The sequence below is a fragment of the Pollachius pollachius genome (genome assembly GCF_949987615.1).
Source record: "Pollachius pollachius genome assembly, chromosome: 1".
In the NCBI taxonomy this organism is placed as follows: Eukaryota; Metazoa; Chordata; class Actinopteri; order Gadiformes; family Gadidae; genus Pollachius; species Pollachius pollachius.
The window spans coordinates 15,318,345-15,339,083 of record NC_136934.1 but is presented as its reverse complement, the minus strand read 5'-3'; the positions used below and the strand labels follow the sequence as shown (position 1 = coordinate 15,339,083).

The 20,739-nt window shown below is 43.3% G+C and overlaps 1 protein-coding gene across 1 annotated transcript; it reads right to left on the bottom strand.

The window, feature by feature from the left end:
* Positions 1-3,102: 3,102 nt before the first annotated feature.
* On the bottom strand, positions 3,103-19,836 carry plcxd3 (phosphatidylinositol-specific phospholipase C, X domain containing 3; the record flags this gene model as incomplete). Its single annotated transcript, XM_079757011.1, has 6 exons — positions 19,731-19,836; positions 7,279-7,535; positions 6,780-6,953; positions 5,761-5,936; positions 4,523-4,624; positions 3,103-3,259 (listed from the first exon to the last, which is right to left on the bottom strand). The coding sequence occupies exons 1-6, from the start codon at positions 19,831-19,833 to the stop codon at positions 3,103-3,105; spliced, it is 969 nt and encodes a 322-aa protein (XP_079613137.1). The 5' UTR covers positions 19,834-19,836.
* Positions 19,837-20,739: the final 903 nt, after the last annotated feature.

The following is a 20,739-nucleotide window of genomic DNA, read 5'->3' as shown; positions in this document are numbered from 1 at the left end:
GATACAGGCACGTTGAAGCATCAGAGACAACAGGTTGACCACTCACTCACTACACAGCTTAATAACCTTTTCACATATTAATGGAATTTTGGTTTCTTCATCTTCACAGGGCTAGCAGACCAACATATAGGAGTAGTGGGGACTCAATTTTCCTTCATAAAGTGGTAACATTAATTCATTAACAATAAGGGTACAATAAGTTAACATTAGTTAATGCAGTAATAAGCATTAATATACAACAGTTAGTTCGACCAAGTAATTTGATTGGACCAGAGGCATTCCATGACTGCTGAAATAGAGTACAACATTGTTGGGACTTATATGTATCACTCTGCTTTTCAGGTGTTTCAAATAACAATTAATTACTTTGACGGTCGTAAGACTTTAACTCTCCGGACTCACACATGGCACCAATGCGCCCGTCAACAGACTCTTATCAAACTGGTTGCACAATGAATGGAAAACTACAGATAAATGTACATGAGTAGCTGTCCTGCGGCAATATATAGACCTACCCAAAGTAGCAAGCTAGTGTGCAGATTTATTTGTGATGCTTGGCAACAATGCAGTCCAGTCCAGATATGCAACTATTTGTGTTGGAGCATAATCGGTTTTCGCACATTACTTTCTGTGTGATATTGGTTAATTATATAGCCTTAGCATAAGAGTTAGGGTTAACCGCAACCATAACCCTGTTGCTAAAGGTGTTCATGTTAACTTAGTCTGCATGAACACCATTAGCAAATGATAACTAGACACATTAGTTAGCTCTTATTTAACTGTGAGTTGATGCTTATTACTGCATTAACTGAGGTTAATTAATGTACACTTATTGCAGACGAGACACCAATGTAAATTCACCTTTAAGTCAAATCGACATGAATGTAGAGCAGATACGTCTGGTTCTATGCAGAAAAAAACAACAGTGGAAAAAGAGGATAATTATTTTTCAACAAAAGTACCATTTGGGAAGGCTATTGGCAGTTATATACAGCAAATAATAAATGTTTTCTGGCAGTAAATTACTTTGCCCTTTAAGTATTTACAAACTTTTCATAATATAAAACATTTTTTGACGTATATAGACAACGACATTAAAAAAGCTAGCGTCACGCTTCAAGTTTTCAATCGTAACGTAATTGTATTCTACAAAGAATCAAAGTTAAATCTGTGGTCAGTGTTCAGTCAGCCAATCACTTGAATCAGGAATGGCACATTGAACCCACGTGACATACATACATCCAAGGATTTCTAAAACACTTACATTTCCATCTATAACATTGATAAACTGATAAACAACATGTGCACAAAGTACATTCTCTGCCAAAAATGCTTGTGAGGGATTTGCATCTCCCAATTGCATAAGATGTAACATGTAACATGTGGTGACAATATGGGTCCCTTTCTAGAAGTAAAACAAATATCTATAAAGCAAAATAACTTCAGTTTGTTAGGAACTTATTTTTAAAACATATATATAATATAAATAGTCGTATTTTACTTGGTGCAGGTTTAGTGGAATAACATATGTGAATATGAAACACCTATAGGCTGACATCAAACAGCTGCAAAAACCACTACATCTTTAATGAATGTGGTGCTGCTAACGTATGTGCATTTCAGAAAAACAACAAAAAGTCAGTTTTAGTGATTTTTTGACAGTGACCATTGTTTTCGTAACATTCTCGATTCAAAGACTTGACAGATCTTTAAAAGAAACATTCAGAAATGTGATGCCGACCATTGGCACAGCAGTAAATTCAGCAATTGGTTTCAATACACACATGCCGAGAAGAGAAATTACACCTTCTGCTATCGTTTGGCCCATAGATGCCCAAATTAAGCTCAAATGTAATATTTTATATGTACACATCCAAACAAAAATATTGAATAAAAGAGCTTTGACGTTTTAAACGTGCATACAAAGAATACAAACTATATGTGTGGGTGCACTACAACGTTTAAAATATACCATCTTGGTGTGTTCGTTATGTGTGAGAGGAATATATCCACCCAGTCCTTTCTCCCTGTTGACATCCACTCCACAGCGCGATGTCTTTGAAAAGGGCGGCTGAATCAGTGTCTCAGACGATACACAGCCTTCTGATCAATGTCTGAACCATCTCCTGACTAGGGAATAGACTGTTAGAGGTCTCGGCCTCTAACCGCTTAGGTCGTTTCCTGGGTCAATATTAATGATTTAAAAAGGAATCAAAAGGGTCCATATCTTCTATCGTATCGGTATGTAAATACTCACTTACAGGTATATTAAAAAACAAGGAGTTGAATCAATTCTAGATTGATGTTATTTGTATGGGGATTTTCAGCTAAACTAAAGACATTAGGCAAATGGAAGAAATTTCTTAAACTTGTTATGCAGCTGAACTGCTCAAGGCTTTTTTTAGAAAGGCCTTTAGTGCTTCAAGCAGGAATCTATATAAACCAAATCATTAAATGCTATCATTTAGCGCCCTTAGAACGGCTCCTTACAAAATAGAACACATCTCTGAAGTGCGATTCATCATGATCAAGAGCACTATACTTCCACTTTGTCGCGGTGGTGATTTGAAATGCTGTTAACGATGCATATACTGCGTATTCCTATATGTATATATAATAATCTGCATTAAAGTTGCAAGACTTCAAAACACTGATTCGATTTTTGGATGAATTGTTCTATTCACAGCGTATGGGGAGTGACGTAAACAAAAGCGACATCTTTTTTTTTTTACACCAAAACAGAAAAGAAACAAAACCTAATAACCAACTCCTGCCATTGAAGCTAAAACTCAAGCCATCTGCTGCGACGCCCGCCCCCCCAATCAACCCCGCCCTCAACAACTACAACGACGATGACGACTTCTACGGCTAGCCTACTACAATCCGCCCCCTGACCCTCCACCCCCCAGGGCCACGGGGATCCTCCTTGTCCCCCATCGCCCTAAATAACACCACAGGAGTGGCGAGCGAGCCTCATCCCCTAGACTCCTTCCTTTTGCAAAAATCCCCCCTCCCCCCCCCCCCCCCCCCCCCCCCAAGAGGCAAGAGACAGAGAGCGAGAGAGAGAGAGAGAGAGAGAGAAGAGCCCTCGGGCGGCAGCTTTCAGGTGGCGTAGTCATCCTCATCGTCCAGGTGATAGTTGAGCGTGATGACGGCGCTGATGAACTCCCCCAGCTCCACAAAGTCCGCCGTGATGATGTTGATGCCATTCTCGCCCGGCCGCTGGGACCGGATCCACTGCATCATACCCGGCAGGGCCCTGGGAGGGAGGGGGTAGGGAGGACACAGCATGTGAAGGCGGATGGACAGACGGGCCAGATGGACAAGTGTCTTCATCAATGAGGCTGCTGCTACGCCGGCTTCATTGATGAAGCCAGCTACCAGTGGAAATACAGTTTCTTTGTGAACTCGATCACCGGGAAACTAGAAATGTGTACGCGGGCGTGTGTGACACGCATGGATGTGCTCTCCATATGTCATTGTTAGCGTGCTGGACGTATAAGCACCCAGAGCACAATGCTGCTCAACAATGGTGATTGGACTGCCATACCAGAGTCGGCCAATGGGAGATATTTGCTGTAGTCGGGGGTCTTTCTTTAAATATCTTTCTTTAAAAACAAATAAAGATATTTCAAAAGGAACACCGCTGTAGCACACAGGCAGGACTAAACCCTGCCGGGACAGACAGCCCCGGCACGATGACATGTGTGGAAGAACAGGGCAGGGCAGAGGCGGCTTTGACGCTGAAGGTCACTCACACAGCGTGTGTGCACCACGTGTACCACGGCTGGGCTCTTAAGCGCTGTCTGCTTGTCTCGCCTTTTACACTGGCAGAATAATCAGGACGATTACTAAATAAATAAATAAACCCGCACAAAGAACGGGAAAAAAAAATATGTGCAAGACACTGTGGCGGTTCTGAGTATGAATTATTCATGCCGGTCAAATTGGCGGCTTTACTGTTTAGGCTTTCAACCGACTGGTAACACTAAGAGTAGCGAAGAGGGGGGTAATCATGAGAACAAACGGAGATTGAACTAAAATGGGGCGCGGAAGCACTAGAGAGAGAGAATTGGAGGGTCTAATTATTTTTTCTGCTTCTGCTGAAAGCCTGCATGAGGAGAGTCCTACTGCCGTGTCTTTAGGTTTAGCTTTAAAATGTCATGTTGCTCATTTGTCTGTGTCTGTGTCTCTGTGTGTATGAGTGTGTGTGTGTGCGTCCAATTGTACATTTAGCATTATCAATGTGCATCAATGTCTTATCGGTCACATCCAACATGAAAAGCAAATGCTGCTCCCCATTCTCTCACACACACACACACACACACACACACACACACACACACACACACACACACACATACAAACACACACATACACACACACACACACACACACATACACACACACACACACACACACACACACACACACACACACATACACATACACATACAAACACACACATACACACACACACGCACACACACACACACACACACACACACACATACACACACACCTCTCTGTGATGGTTTCCCTCAGACCGCTGGCCACTCCTTTCATCACGGTGCTGGCTTTGGGGGTCAGCACCACCTGGGAAACAAAGAAGGTGCCCTTCCTCCTGCAGAGGAAATGCACAACATTACACACTCTGCCCTTCCCTTCACCTCTTGCTCCTCCGTTGACCGGGCTTCTCTTAAAGGGCAAGACAACGTGTCATAAAGGCTATCTTACCACGCCCACACCATTGCAGCAAAGGACACGATCCCATTTCAGGAATACTTAGACGGAATTTGTGTCGTTCTGAGTTGCGTTCCACACGTGTTGTTGTGTTCCAATGCTGATTGGGTTTAAACTGGAGCGTGACTAAACAACATTGTTAAATTGCCAATGTGCTCAGATTTTTCATTACATCTGGGAACCCCAAAAAAAGTGTTTTTCACTGTGTGTGCCAGATGATTGCTGCTATGTCTGGTTAGTCATCTCTTTTGCATTGAAACACTTTTAAATATAGCTGTTACAAGGCTTTGTGGAATACTAAATTCTTATTGGTCAATTATTGTATTCAGCGGTCTGTTATTGTCTGAATATCAGACCACTGCTATGAGTAACCGTTGCTATGGACACTACAGTATTTCCAATCAAATGGACCTTCAGGTTGGTGTAGGACCCCAACGTGAAGCTGGGTTTATTTTGCGATAAGGACCAGCTCGCTGTACATTGTCCCTTACCTTATTTAATCATCTATTAAATATAACTAACAAATCAACAGGGTATCCTAACAGAAAGAAAGAAGGAAGAGACAGACACATCAAGTATATTCATGTTGAGTAGAGATCCCTCAACACCCCAACAAATAATAAAAGAATGGAACTTCAGCTGAACTGGTTCAGGTCAATGTAGTGCAAGGGCATTTTGTGCCAGCCAGAAGGCCCTGGGTTCCAGCCGCCCATTTCCCCAAGCTAACTACAGGGGTTATCAAATGGCTAACCCCTACTCTGCTCATTGATTATTATTCATCCGTAGACAATGCTCAGGGCTTTGGATAAAAGTGTCAGCTGAATGACCACACAGTTAACAGAACTGAAATCCAAGAGAAAAGAGCCCTCGAAGAACAAGCTAATGGAGAAAAAAGAGACCGTGGCACAGCGCGGCGATGCGTGACATTTACAATCTGCGGTTATTTAATGTACGATCGCCTCCGCTTATAGAAAGCAAAATAAGGAACAAAACGAGAGTATGGGGCGGCTGACCGACCTGCGATCGGTGATGGAGGCCTGGAGGAACTGCACCAGCTTCTCCGGGTCGGTGGTGTTGGCCCAGGGGGAGGGCATCATCTGGCCGGGCCAGAGGAACGGGACCTCCAGAGCCATCGGGTGGTGGTAGAACACAAGCACCTGGAACTCTTTCTCCCACAGATACTGCAGGGTCACCTGGACCAGAATGAATCCCATGTTATCAAGTGGTGCAGGTAAGTTTTAACAGCTACAACTTAAGAGTAAATCATTTCGAAACGCCACAGCCATCCGTCACGTCACAGTGAGTGTAATGCCTGCTGAGAAAATCTGTTGTGGTTGCACCACTCCCGGCTCATGTCTGACCAACCAGGGCATCTCTTCCCTGATGGGTATAGGGGGGCATCGATTTTGCCTGTCAATCACATGTGCGGCGCACCCATAGCTCAGGTGCATGACTGCAAAAGTGGACTGTATTCATAGTGCCCAATAAAGGCACTGTGCTGCAATAAAGGTTGTGACCTTTTTTGCCTATGTTGACTGAGAGGAAGGAAAAACTGCATGCCTTTATGAATATTGAGTGTCCTCTTCCTTCTTAGAGACATCATGGTCACCAATAGCGATGATGTATTCCATGGTGTACCTTCTTTGAAGATCCCTTACGTGCTTCTCTATTTTAAGGATTCTTTCAATTCCCCCCCATGAATTACAGAAATCCATGGCAGGGCAACCATTTGAAAGCGAACCCGACCAAATTAAAATAATGAGAGCAGTACTGTATAAGGTTGATAAGGAGAGTTCAACCTCACGGCAGCCATTAATCCGTTAATCCCAACAAAGGTGTTCTCCTGTGGGGAACTCGGAACAAAATCAAAATGGCCCCAGAACACATTAGTGAAATTAATATTGGAAGTTTTGCGCACGTATTTGCCAATAACTTTAGAGCAGGTGTTAATCTTGTAGTCCTCGACGAAGGCGATGATTAAGCTTCTATTTCATTGTTAATTATACTTTAATGAAAGTTTAGAGGGTAATAAATACCTCTTGAGCGAAGATGACGGGACACAGTTTGTCTCCAAAGATGTCTTTGAGCATGGTGACCAGCTTCTCATGGTGGAGGTTCTGCACCCCGTAGAAGTGGTTGAAGTCCAGGAACACCACCTCTCTGGCATGAGATGACAGGTAAGTACTGATCTGTTCCAATCCCTCCCTGACCTAGAGACACACACACACACACACACACACAGACACACACACACACACACACACACACACACACACACACACACACACACACACACACACGAGACAAACAGACAGACAGACATTCACTCAACATCAACAAGACACACAAACACACAGAAAGGCAATACAAAATAATGAATCGCCTTCAAAAAAGGTAGATATCACCATTTGGATTAACTTGTGAATGTAACACACAGGGTGGGAGATGGTGTTTAAAGACGGAGGTAGGAAATACATCACATAGCAGCCCCATCTATCTAGGACTAAGGCGCGCTCTCTCTCTCTCTCCACAGACCGTGGCACTGAAGAGCCCATGGGCGAAGAACAACTCATTGTCGGGGTCACGGGGCTTGGTGGAGATGCGCAGGTCGAAGAAGCGCACGCCCGACTCCAGCTGGCAGGTGAAGTTCATGGTCTGCGTTGCCAGCCACTTCCTCATCAGCTTCTTGGCCACCGTTCCGAACACGGACACAAAGTTCTGCACCGTCTCGGGCTGCTCCGGGCCCACCGGGGACGTCTCGTCGATATAGAAGCTGAAGGAGTCATGGGAACCTGCAGTGGAAGGGGGGGGGGGTGTCACGTTGTTATTGATCATGATAGGGATTATCGCCGTGACGTCTCTGGGATGGAGGAGAGGTGGTGGGTGTTTAACTCCCAGCTGAAGTGCTCTCGGTTTGCAGTACATTGAGCAAGGCACCTAACCCTTATCTGCTCATCAATGACACAGCTATGCAACAAGGAATTAACAGGAAAACATTGGAGTGTTGTTGATATCATTGAATATCATGATGGATTATCAATAATAATGATTGATTCCTGCGTACCACAGAAAGGTTCTCCACCTGTGCTAAAATGCTATACTCATGGGTGTACTCGTGTGATCAGGCTTCGGACCTCAGCCAGGAAGACGAAGCGACATTGCTGCTACACCCACCCCGATTGGAAACAGCTCACTCCAAATACAAAAATGTGTTTTGTTCACACCAACAAAAATAGAAAAACCTTACACTTTCTTCCTTAGAGATGAGAGCAGGACTTCCAACATAAGTTGTGCTAGACCACAAAAAAGCAAGACGGTTTCCTCGGCCATCTCACCAAAAACCGTCAACGTCGTCGACCAACGGTTTTGTGTGATATTCTAAACTTAGCACAAAAAGTAAGGAAATTTGTGTTTGGTAGAGTATTTTTCTGTGGTAACAATGATTTTCGGCAATAAATCTTATACCGTTGGAAAGTCTGTTTAGTTCCCTTTCAAATGGTTCCCTTTCAAGATTTGGCAAAAAAAAATTGTCAAATATTTTCAGCCATTGCCAAACAGGTTATTTTGCTGTTGCTATTGACACTTGTTTTGAGCTTCTGGTACCCCCAGGTACTGCCAATCAGGTGCCTGATTGGCACCTGATTGGGCAACTTCAAGCTGGTGTTCCGAAAACCAAGTTGTGGCATTATTTGGAGTGAGCCCTAGTACCCTCTCCAAACTGAAGGCCAAGTTCCATATAACAGGGGATGTCAAAGACAGGCCGTGAAGTGGGCGTCCCAAGAAGACGACACCCCAAGAAGACCGTTTCATCACACTGTCAGCACTCAGTCTTCTACAGATTTGCAGTCAAGGTTTGCAGGACGATATGGCCAACGGCTCTCTGCCCAGACAATCCGGAACAGACTACACGCAGCCAATCTCCGGTCTCATAGGACTGCCAGGGGTCCTGCCATGACTGCCCTTCACCGTCAGGCCTGTTTGCGCTGGTGTTGGCAACACGTGCACTGGAACCTGAACAGGTGGAGGAACGTTATGTTCAGTGATGAGTCCAGATTCTGCCTATGGCAGTTGGATCATAGGTTCAAAGCATGGAGAAGACGCGGAGAACGCTATGCTGATTGCTGCACCGATAGAATAACATCTTTTGGTGGAGGCAGTGTGATGGTGTGGGGTGGCATCTCCCTCACTGGAAAAACGAGGCTTGTCATCATTGGAGGCAATCTCAATGCAGAGAGATGCAGAGATGAGATTCTGCAACCAGTGGCAATCCCATATCTCCACAGTCTGGGACCGAACTCTATCCTCCAAGGTGACAACGCTCGCACCCACAGGGCGGGGTTTATCAGAGACTACCTCCAGAATGTGGGAGTGGAGAGGATGGAATGGCCTACTAGCAGTCCTGACCTCAACCCCATTGAAAACTTGTGGGATCAGCTTAGGCGTGCTGTTCCTGCCAGAGTGACCAACACAACCACGTTGGCTGACTTGCGACAAATGCTGGTTGAAGAATGGGATGCCATCCCACAGCAGTGTGTGACCAGGCTGGTGACCAGCATGAGGAGGAGGTGCCAGGCTGTTGTGGCTGTGTATGGTTCTTCCACAGTAAAGGAAGGGCTTTTTAGCTCCAGAGACGTGAAGTGAAACATATATCTCCTGCTCTTTTAAGCCAACAGCAGATATATCTTGAAGAGAAATAAAACACCTTGTTTGAGCCGTCCCCTGACACGGAGATCGGGCTTTTAAAGGCATTATCAGCCATCATCTCGGGCAGCACCTTGTTTCAATAGGTCATGGGCACTTTGAGGACCCATTTTCTGCCCCCGGATTAGAAATGGGAGAGTGGATTTCAAAGACATTTTCTTTTTGTTGCGTAGCGGGTGGAGGCCACGGTGTTTTGTAACGGGTGAGGAGTTTTTTGGACTTTGCATGTTATACTCTGAGGTCTATGCACAGTCTGCATAGACTGTGCATAGACCTCAGAGTATAACATGCAAAGTCCGAAAGACGTACTGTTTGTTGTACAGTTCATTCAAATAAATCACTCAAAGCTGGCTCTGGAGGAACTTATTTCTCCCACTCTTTCAAACCGACAGCCTTAGGGATTATCGCCATGACGTCATTGGGATGGAGGAGAGGTTGTGGTTTGGGTGTTTAACTCCTAGTGCATTGAGCTGGGCACCTTATCTGGGCTTTATACAAAATACATGTTTTTGTATCAATCCTTTTTTAATGTGCGACCAGCAAAGTGTATTTTTGGAACATATAAATACATTCCAAAACAACATCCTCCGTAGATGAATGTTAATCTCTCTCTGAGCTCTAATCCAAAGTACCACTACATGATGTCTCGATCGACCTGTAAAAATGACATTGTGCTTTGACACTAATGGTTCTATCTGACCGCTGTTTCCCTCTCGCTGCAGGTGAATTGCTTTCCAAATACCTGTTGTCTTGCTGGTAATGCCCAGGGGATGCTATGGCAACAACATATCAAACCAGCCGATGTGTTATAATGACAAGACTCATAGCCTTTTGTGAGGAAAAAGCTTGGCTTTAAGTTTACACACAGCTGAACCAAGTGCCCTTCTCAACATCCTGATTTATTAACCCTTTTAACAGCTTATCCAGTCATAGTCTGAAAATAAAAAAACAGTAGAACAAAACCTGATAGCAAGGTTTAACTCTAGCCGACTGTGATATAAAAATCGAATTGAAATATGCTGAAAAATGTCTCTGGTAGTCGTTCTTTCCTTGAGCAAACAAATGTGAACACACTGGGTTCAGCATGGTACCTGTTCATCTGGTAGTCTCCCCCCCCTCCCTCTTTATCTCTCCCCCCTTTCTCTCTCCACAATAAGACATAATGACTGCTGCTCATCCCCTGATCATTACACAAAGAAAGAAACCCTGAAGCAGCCCCACGCAGTGACTAAACCAGAAGGGACCTTCGAAACAATTGGATCACACATGGAATATAGCGAAGAAACATTTAGCGAACCCATGTGTACAACGTGTCTTACATGTACTGTGAGGGATATTCAATTCACTACACCATCTTTCATCCTTGCAATTCTCAAACAATATGCCGTGCCCATTATAGAGCTAAGTTTGTTTTGTCCTTTCATGTCTATGTATGCGTTTGGTTACATTGACCTGATGCACGGTATCCTTATGGTATTCCACCGGCCTTTGCTGTGTGGTTATTATCTCATTCAACTCTTGGGTGCAAAAAGCCAGGCTTGATTACCCACACAACTCAAACATGAAATAGGTCCCTGACCAAAGCAGTTATGAACCTCACCTAGACGAGAGCAAAGGTATCTTTCCAAAGATTTAAAATGTCCTCTTTACACATACAAACTTTTTTTCACAGGTGCCACGTCTGACATATGTCGATATGTCGTTTAAAAGTACAGTTAAAAGCATAGGGGGAGGTCACAGTGAAATAGAGGGTTACTTCTTTGTTGGTGCACATCACAGCATCTCAATCCTTCAGTCGCTGACCATCAACTGCTGTAAGCGTTGGTGGCCATCTTATAAGTGTCACAACACAAACAAGTTACTACAAATCACTACAAGCTAAGAAGAAATTAAAACTTTAAAACACACACAACAAATGGTATAATGTGAATAAGGGTTAAAATAGCTTACAGGTTAATGGTAATAGACATAACTATAAAGGATAAGCACAAAAACTAAATCTTTATAATGTCCACATATACACACTCTGCCTGAGCAGCCCCAGTGGGAATAGAACCTCTGGTCCCTGCAGCACTACCATGCTCTACTAATTGTGCTGTAGGACCAACTCCAAACTACATGTAGGCCCTTGTCAAATATCTTCGTCTTATAGCCTTGAGTCCTTATGCATTAGAATTAATATCAGAGTAGTTCTCACTCTGATATTCCTTAAATTAAAAAAAGGTGAGCACATTATATTGCATCATCAATTGTACTCCCCGAGAGGCCAAGCTATTTCCTTTAGTGATTATATATGAAGTATGCGGCTATTACGCAATTACGGCAATTAACCTTATAATCAGAACAATTATTTTTAAATCGTCAACCCTGGTGAACTGAAAAAGTCAGAATGATTGCTAATAAATAATAATTGAGCATTTGCAACTGTTTTCCGTCTGTAAAAATGGCTAATGAGGTTACCAAAGTGTACTCACATGGGTACTACGCATTGTCCACTTACTTACAAAAGAATACCATAAATTTTTTAAGTTATATTCTCCAGTGAATTGTGGTATGAGAGTGGATGTTGACTCAATCTGTGAGATTGCAGTGAATATTTACCAGAACTAAGCTGCTAATCTAGAACCTTAGTGTGAATCCAGTACTGGCTTAGTTCAGTGTTGTTTCAATCAAGTAAAAGACAAACATTCTGGGGGGAAAAACCCTGAGAAAGCTGTTGCAGTTGAATTTGGTGACGCATCAAAATAAATTAGAAATACACAAATAGTAAGTACAGACTGAAAACTCAAAAGCTAACACTGCTAGTCAGAGCGGCACAATCATCGACAATATTAAAGTCCCCTGAAAGAAAGGAAAAAAGAACAGACACAATTCACCCTGCATAACACAAAAGCAGCCATTCAAATTGAATTAATCCTGTCTTCAAGTATTGCAAGGGAAATGAAGTGTGTCTGTGTGCTTTTGTCTGTTCATCTATGGTTTCTACATGTGTCGCAATGAAATATCAAAACAAGGTCACTGTGACTGGGCAGTGGCGAATACAATCATACAAAAGCCACTTTCCCCGATCAAGCGGCCAAGACTAAATTGTTGTTGTTTTTTACAAAACCGGCTGTAAGGAACTCAATTTTTTTAATTTCTGCATCGCAATTAAAAACAGGAAATCCTATTTCTGAGTTGATTCATATTATATTGACATAAGGAGACATTCAATATCACAATCATTGGATACAAAAATAATTCAGGGAGAAGAAACTTGCTTCTACATTCAGAATATTGGTGTTGGCACTATATAATACATTACTACATTTTCCATTTTGAACTAAAATTGTGTTGGCAGCGCGATTGTGGTTATTCCAAGATTCAGTCATTAAGTCTAATTGCTTATCTGTTCTTTTATCAAGGGCATTGGTAATCCCATCATATTTATTCAAGAACTAATTTGACTGTTGTAGTGGTGCACATTAGAATAACCCATTCATCCGACCGCATCTAACACTTAACACTTACAAATTTTCTTTCAAATTAGATACACAAAAATAAAAGGGATTTAACCGATCGAGACTCAGGATCAAAAATATGGATCCAAGATTCTGTCAGAAACAACGCATTACATTAAGACGTTACTCAGACTTTCTCTTTCCGCAGTGTCATGGCTGCCACACGGTTGACGAGGTATGTCAGTCTCAATAAGGACAGGGTTTTCCTGTTTCGGTATGGAATCAAAAGCAGCCCGTCCGTGCTATCAGGGGTGGCATTAGTGGGCCTGCCCGCCCTCTGAGAGCCAACATGCTTTTGCGCTTGTCAAAGTGGACTTAAGTGACACCTTGGGTTTGAACGAGCACTTGGCAACACAGTGGACCTAACGAATGGTGTTTAATGTGCTCCGCTATAGGCTGTAGTATTAGGTTAGGTGAAAAGCCTATACATCTTTTGAGTTTGGAATCTGAACTCCATACTCTGAGCCTTGACCCCTCATTTATGCAACGGCCTATACACGTTCAGCTGTTCCCCAACGAGCAAGTGATTATTGCTATTATTTAGGCCATGGACTTAAGATCTGCAATACTGAAATAATCTGTTGTTGACACATACTCTCGCTCTGTCTTGACGCAGGTCAAAAGAGAGAAGAGAGTGCCAGTGATAGCTCTTGAAGATATAATATCTGCTGTGAGCTTGAAAATTGTAAAAATATTATTTTCTAAGTTAAATCGGCGTGCAGAAACAATATGCATCGTACATAATATTATCTATCATTATGGTCAAACATATGATCAAGTAGCCAGTATGCGACCCAATCGGAAGGCCCATTTCAATCCCTTGTTCATACGAACGCCACCTAACCGTGAGATGCAGGGACAGAGAGGGAAGGGAGGACCGTTTTGCCAAGAAGGTTCAATTCGACCAGGAGACGCAACCTCTCGGTCTATTGATGGATCATCAGAGCAGAAGCAGCTGTTGGGGTGAATAACAATGCGATTTGGTTATTCAATCATAATAATCAGCAATAGTCCCTGCCTTGGGATGAAGGCCAGTTGGTTTGGGTGATGGCTTCAGGGAGTCACGCAATCAAAGGGAAAGCGTTTTGCGGAATTTGTCGACTGCCTGGCGTTGCTGATTACAGTTTATTTGATGAATGTTGATCTCTGTAGTGCGGGATGCGTGGAGTATGTCAATAAGCCCGCAGTCGTAACAGCAGACATGATGGTATAAGAGGAGAGTGGTCACAGGCCGCGAGACACAGAGACCCGAAAGCCGCCCATCAGAACCGTTCTGCATCCGGGCCTGCTCTAAAGTCAATAGAGGTGGAAGAGACTGCAGCACAAAGGGCCTTTAGCTGTCTTGCCAAGCTGTGCCCAGTGATGAAAGCTGTAATTTTTTACTTAAAGTCAATGGATTTGACAGGAGGCTACATAGAAAGCAAGCACCACTGGTTAATGCGCTTTCACCATTCATTACACCACCAAAAACAGCACACTCCATCTTTAGCCTGCTAAGAACACACACGAGAGAGAGAGAGAGAGAGAGAGAGAGAGAGAGAGAGAGAGAGAGAGAGAGAGAGAGTGTGAAGAGTGTAAAGTGACAAAAGGCGTCAACAAAAATAAACTAATGTCAAATAGATTCCGTGGTGGAGGGTGAGGGAAAGACACACAATGGCCTCAGACACCCTGTCACCCTCTGCTCTCCCTTCCTCCCCCAGGTGACTGTACATTGCCGATAATTGCACACGTCTGTCTCGGTATCTTCCTCAATGCTACTCCTTCTGGCATCCGGTTACCTTTCTGGTCCTAAAAAAACCAGAGCTCTGTTCCTCTCTGTCCTCATCTCTCCGTTAATCAATCAGTCGGCCCGTCTTGCCTCCCCTGGTGTTATCGGGGCAGAGCAAGGCAAGCAGAAAATGTCTGCGGGGGCCAGCTGTTGGTTCCTTCCGATGACGGGGAAATATTGAAAACAAATTTCAACAACAAAGATAAATGTCCTCCCACTGGAAACTCAATTAAGCACCAGTGGTGAGGCAAAACCAGGCCTGCTGAGAATCCATACCCAACAAATCAGGGTGTCCTTTGGACCACAGATGTCAAACGAACTGTGCCACATGGATTGAAGTAATTCAGCTGTCTTGCAGGTACACAGAGAATAAGGTGGTGGTCCTGAATTGATGACGAACTGAAAACAAGGTTGCCTTACTGCAATGCACAACCGTGTTTCAGTTGATGCTTCTTATTGACAGTTACTTACTGTGCAAGCCATTTTGTCTGCAAACGTAAGAGTTACTCTAATACCTTTAAGTTTGTTCTAATAAAGTAATAATAGAATGTATATATGTAATAAAGATGGTAGAAATTTATTCAAACTGGTACAAAGATCGAGTTCTGCCTTCAAACTGTTACATAAGAACAATTGGTTTCCCATCGGCACATCCTTTAACAACAAGCCAAAACTAAGAGTGCAGAACTTTTTTATTTTTAGATTAAACGAGTTGCTGGAGGAACAATGTTAAAGGATGTGCACCTGGTGAAACCCATTGTGCTAATGTAAATAGAGTTTGATGGCACAACTCAATCTTTGAACCAGTACAATTATTTCTGAGTTTACAACTTTTGTTTTACATATGCACAGAATATTAGCACATTATTTTACAAGCAAAATCTTAAAAAAACAGCACATGCAAACAAAAGGAACAGGGGGGCAACAGGGGTGTCATTTCTGGTCTTTTTTATTTGTATATATTCGGTTGCCAGCTAACTAAATACATATATATATATATACCTACTTGCTATGTAGTGATCCAACCCCCATGATAAACCTGCACCATAGCCATATAACTTTGTTTAAGACAACTTTTTAGTCATCTTCTTTTGAAAGGTTGACTTCTCTTGTCGTTTGTCCTGCGCTTGCCAAAAGCCAAAACCTTCAACCATTTCCCATTCTGTTGCACATATCTATTTATCCAGCCTCATATCTGGCCACCAGTCTGTCCATTCATCTAGCAGCCCATCCGTCCATCTGTGTCTATATCTCTTTGAGTCCCTGGACTTTAAGGCTGCTTCTATTTGCAGGGTTAGTCCGGAGAGTCCGGAGGGACTGTTTATCGTCCTTGTTATGGGGCTGAAGGACCAGTGGACCGATTCCAGCCAAAGCGCTGGAAGAACAAACTTGCGGTTGAAATCTTCCAGCAGGTTGTTTTTCTTTGTTGCCCAAGGGAACCTCAGTTTGTTTCCGTTGCGCCTCTTAGGTCAGCTTAAGTTAATAGAATATACTTTCACCATGTTGCCTGGCACAAGTTAAATTATTAATTAGCTAGCCTCCAATGAAGCCTTAAGGCGATGAGCTTTTGCTAGAACCATGGGGAAGCAGGATTATCTATAATAGCCTACCTATGCTGACCATCATGTATGCTTACCACCACCAGGCTTATCGGTGAGGCTCAACACCACCCAACTGTCAAATATTGACTTATAGACATAATAATATGTTATAGACATATGTTATCATTGTTGTAATTATCATGTAATCAGCTTGTGAGTCAGGTTGTTCATACTCAGGCTTTCTGTGACAGGTTACCTAGACCCACTCTCTCCCGCCCTTTTGTGACAAAGAGAGCCCCAAAGGTCACACCCTCCACCCAATACGTCGTAACCCCACCAGAGTCACTCGCTGCCACCCCTCGCTGCTACTACACAAGACAGCATCCTCACTGGCCGGAGGTCGTAGGGATGGGTAGAGGGAGATAGGGATAGGGCTTTTATTTTGTGTTTGTTTGTAAAATGTTCTGAATCAATAAGATTGTTGAAATTAATTTTTAACAACTGAAATTACATTTTTTATATTAACGAGTAAAGTACCAAAATAAGGGGTAAAAAGGGGAATTAAGTGGTACGGTCGAGTACCGCTCCCGAATTCCAGGTACCATTATCAGGTTCAAATGTGATCAGTACCCCACCCTAAACACCACCCACACAACCAACATCCCAATCTACACCACCGACTCCAGCACCATCAATATACCAATCTCTCCCACCACCACCACCACCACCACCACCACCACCACCATCTCCACCACCACCAGACCAACATCAAAAGCTCTAGGTCAACCTCTATCCACAACCACAACCATCTCCACCGCCTCCAAAACCACAGTCACAAACTCCACCCCCACTTCCACTCCAACACTAACCACATCTCTACCACCATCGCCGCAACTGGCAGCTGCACCTCTACCACCACCAAACCCCCGTCACGTTGCCACTCCAACTGCTTCTTTTCTATTCTTTTCTATTCTCTTTATAGGCTCTCTCCCCGTCTCTCCTATTGCTGAGGAAGGCCAGTGGTATGTTAACCAGAGCATATATGCTAATCAACAAAACCAATGGATCCTTGTAGAGCTGTTATTAAATAAATAGCAGTTCTAAGGAAAAGTATCGCTATATATAAATATTTGTAGTTGCATTGTTTTGAATAAAGATATTGTATATATTTTGTAGTATGTTGCACTGGAAATCTGCCTGCCCATTGATCGAGGACGTAACAATCCCTAAAGCATCATTGCTCTCTGAGAAACAGCCTGGAGCCAACAAAACACATTAAGAAGCTTACTCATAGCCAAACGGACACATTTGTCTGTGTATGGCGCAGTGTTGCATATGTAGCACACATATGCAAATGGTTATTTATTATGGTTCTGAATAGCCTGACTATACACCACATTTCAGGCTATGTTCCACCCTGGATTGAAGCTGTGTTATCCTCTATATGCCGACAATACACCTAGAAGGGAAGAACGCTCGTTTCATCCATTCATCTTTGTATTCCCCATCCCTCTTTGGATATAGATTGATAGAGATAGAAGGAGATAGAGCTAGATAGATGAAGTTGTAAAGCCTGATTGACAAATGGATGCCATTAAAGCATCATCTAATAGAGATATCGATTTAGCCATCTCAAGGTGTCAGTGGGACAAAAAGGGCAATCAGACAAATGGTAAGGGTACGAGTCTTCATTATAATGGATGCTAAAGCACTTAAGATTACAGCAGTAAGAAGCAGCAGGTGTAAAAAATAAAAAATAACAAAAAAGACAGAAATCGTCAAACATGGCCACCCACACATCTCTACAGTATATATAAAGAGCTTTCCAGACCACCAGACACACACTCGTCATGGTGCCAGCCATTTAGGCGCTGTTGGTTAGCAAACCAAATCCCCTCCTCCCTCCAGAATAATGTAGCATCAAAGCACTTAATGCAGGCATGGTTGGATGCAGGCCAGCGGCTGTTTGAAATTGAACCTCATGAATATTAAATCTCTCTGGGTAAGAGAAAGAATGCACTTGTGGCTAAAAATAAGAGACGGCTCTTTCCGACACACTGTCAGGATTCTTTTAAACAAGAGTTTTGTGTCGCTGCCTCCTTTAAGACAAATTGAGTAACAGCATTACAAATAAACCCTATGCATGTGTGACTTCTCAAAACACACTTACACAGAGATAACCATTATATTAAATGCAATCCTAAGCACAGAGGACTGATGCAAGTACACACACACACACACACACACACACACACACACACACACACACACACACACACACACACACACACACACACACACACACACACACACACACAAACACACACACACAGCCACATTTGAGGATGTGTGTATAAATCTTGCCCATAGAAGAGCGACAGTAGACCAGCTGAGATGTGGGGCTTCTGGGCCAACGAGGAGTAATTGTACCTAATTAGATTGAGCAGGCAGTGTTTCCAGGCCTGGTGCGTGCATGGCACATGCTAGGTGATTCAGCAAGACGTGCTATCATGATAGAAGCTCATGCCCAGTCATCCATCCACTATACACTACCAATGCTCGATTAGTGTGCGTGCATGCGGCGAGCGTGAAATGTAAATATTAAATGATGAGTAATTAAATCAGTGAATTGGCAACATGTTGGCATGGGCGAAACATCAGAGAACGGAGCCAAGCTATTTCATCTCCCCAGGGAGACTGATCGGAGAGGAAGAAGAGAGATAGCGCGGGAGAGGAAGGAGAGAGAGAGAGAGAGAGAGAGAGAGAGAGAGAGAGAGAGAGAGAGAGAGAGAGCGACATACTGAGAGATAAAATGAAATTACTTTCTGCAAGTAACTTTGTAAATACGTGATGATAAATGTGTCCCTGACATTAAATTTACCCCCTGCTAATCGGCCGTTTCACCAGAAGTCAAATCAGTGACCGGTTATTACAATCAACGTGCCCAGTGATAACACCAGACTTTCTAATTTGGGGGAGAAATTATATCTTACACATCCAATAGAGGCAGAATCTGCAATCATACAATGAAAAAGATGAAAGACAAATTGTATTAATAAAACACTCCACTCAATACCCAATTTCAAAACGACATGCCGGTCCCTGACAAGTAAATTACATTCAACAATCTATTCTTTGAGTTGAAATAGTAAATATTTAATGCACTTTTCACAGACGGTGAGTGACCATGACAAGGATAAACACATGGCTTTGCTCGCGTGGCGCAACAGGTCCTGTCCTCGTCATCACCCTTACAGTATAAGGCTACACATTATATAACCGTCATCGTTTGTCTACCCATCCGTACGCCTGCATTAAAACATGCACATGATACATTTGGTTGTTCTGTTTCCCATGCACACAACGTCGTCGGGCTACACATCGCGCGCACGGTTCTACACGGACGCTCATCGTACAACGCACATACCCAAAAAATGTGGTTGTTTTACGCATAACTTAAACGACGCGACACCTTACCGGGAATGGCCAGATTGGTGAGCGGGATGGTATGCATGGTCTGCGGTAAACTTGACATCCAGTCGGCGAACCTTAGGTCGCATCTCCCGTGAGACGAAGCCATGCTGCCGCTGTGTAAACACTACAATGCTCGCCTGGAGTGCGCTCCTTGTGCTGCGCTCGCTCCTCGCTCTCCAAATCCACGCACGCAATAAACACTCTCGCCCACACCACGTACACAGCCCGACAGATAGGCTACCCGGTCCTCACTCACACACACACACACACACACACACACACACACACACACACACACACACACACACACACACACACACACACACACACACACACACACACCACGCCGCACCAAACCAACACCCCCCACCCCCCCGCGCGCGTACACGTGGGTGTGGGGGGCGGATTTGTGCTGCTGCTGCTTAGGATGGATTGACAGGATGGATCTATGCATTGCATTGCAATGTCTAGGCTATTTAACATGTCTATACGTTGAATCAATTATATTTATACAGTGTTTTCCAATCCATTCATTTCTGCTCGTCTAAAAGGAATCAAAGGGTGCACTATTCGGACTACAAACCATGAGGCTGGATTGAATCATTTACAATCCAGCCTGTTCACCTAGAATAGCATACTTGTGTTACGTTGGGTTATTCCAGCCCCGCAGTTGAAGGTTGTGTTAATGAATAAATTTAACATCATTACAAAGTGAAAGGTTAAATTTCCCCCTTTGTGAAAGGTTAGCGGATGGGGTATGAATTGAAAAACATTCACCAGTAAATTCAAGTAATTCACTAGTGAATGCAAGTCTTTTGATGAGTCTTTCAAGAAAGATGTGTTTATTTTATGTGCCACCAAAAATGACGCAAATATATCTGCATTAATGAGATAATGGAATAGGCCTACATAAACACACGCAACAAATGGGTTCAATTAGTCCCTTGTCCTGTTGATTCTCAAAACCTAATAGCGGTGTAAACCTTTCCGTTAAGATCCAATGGTTTTAACT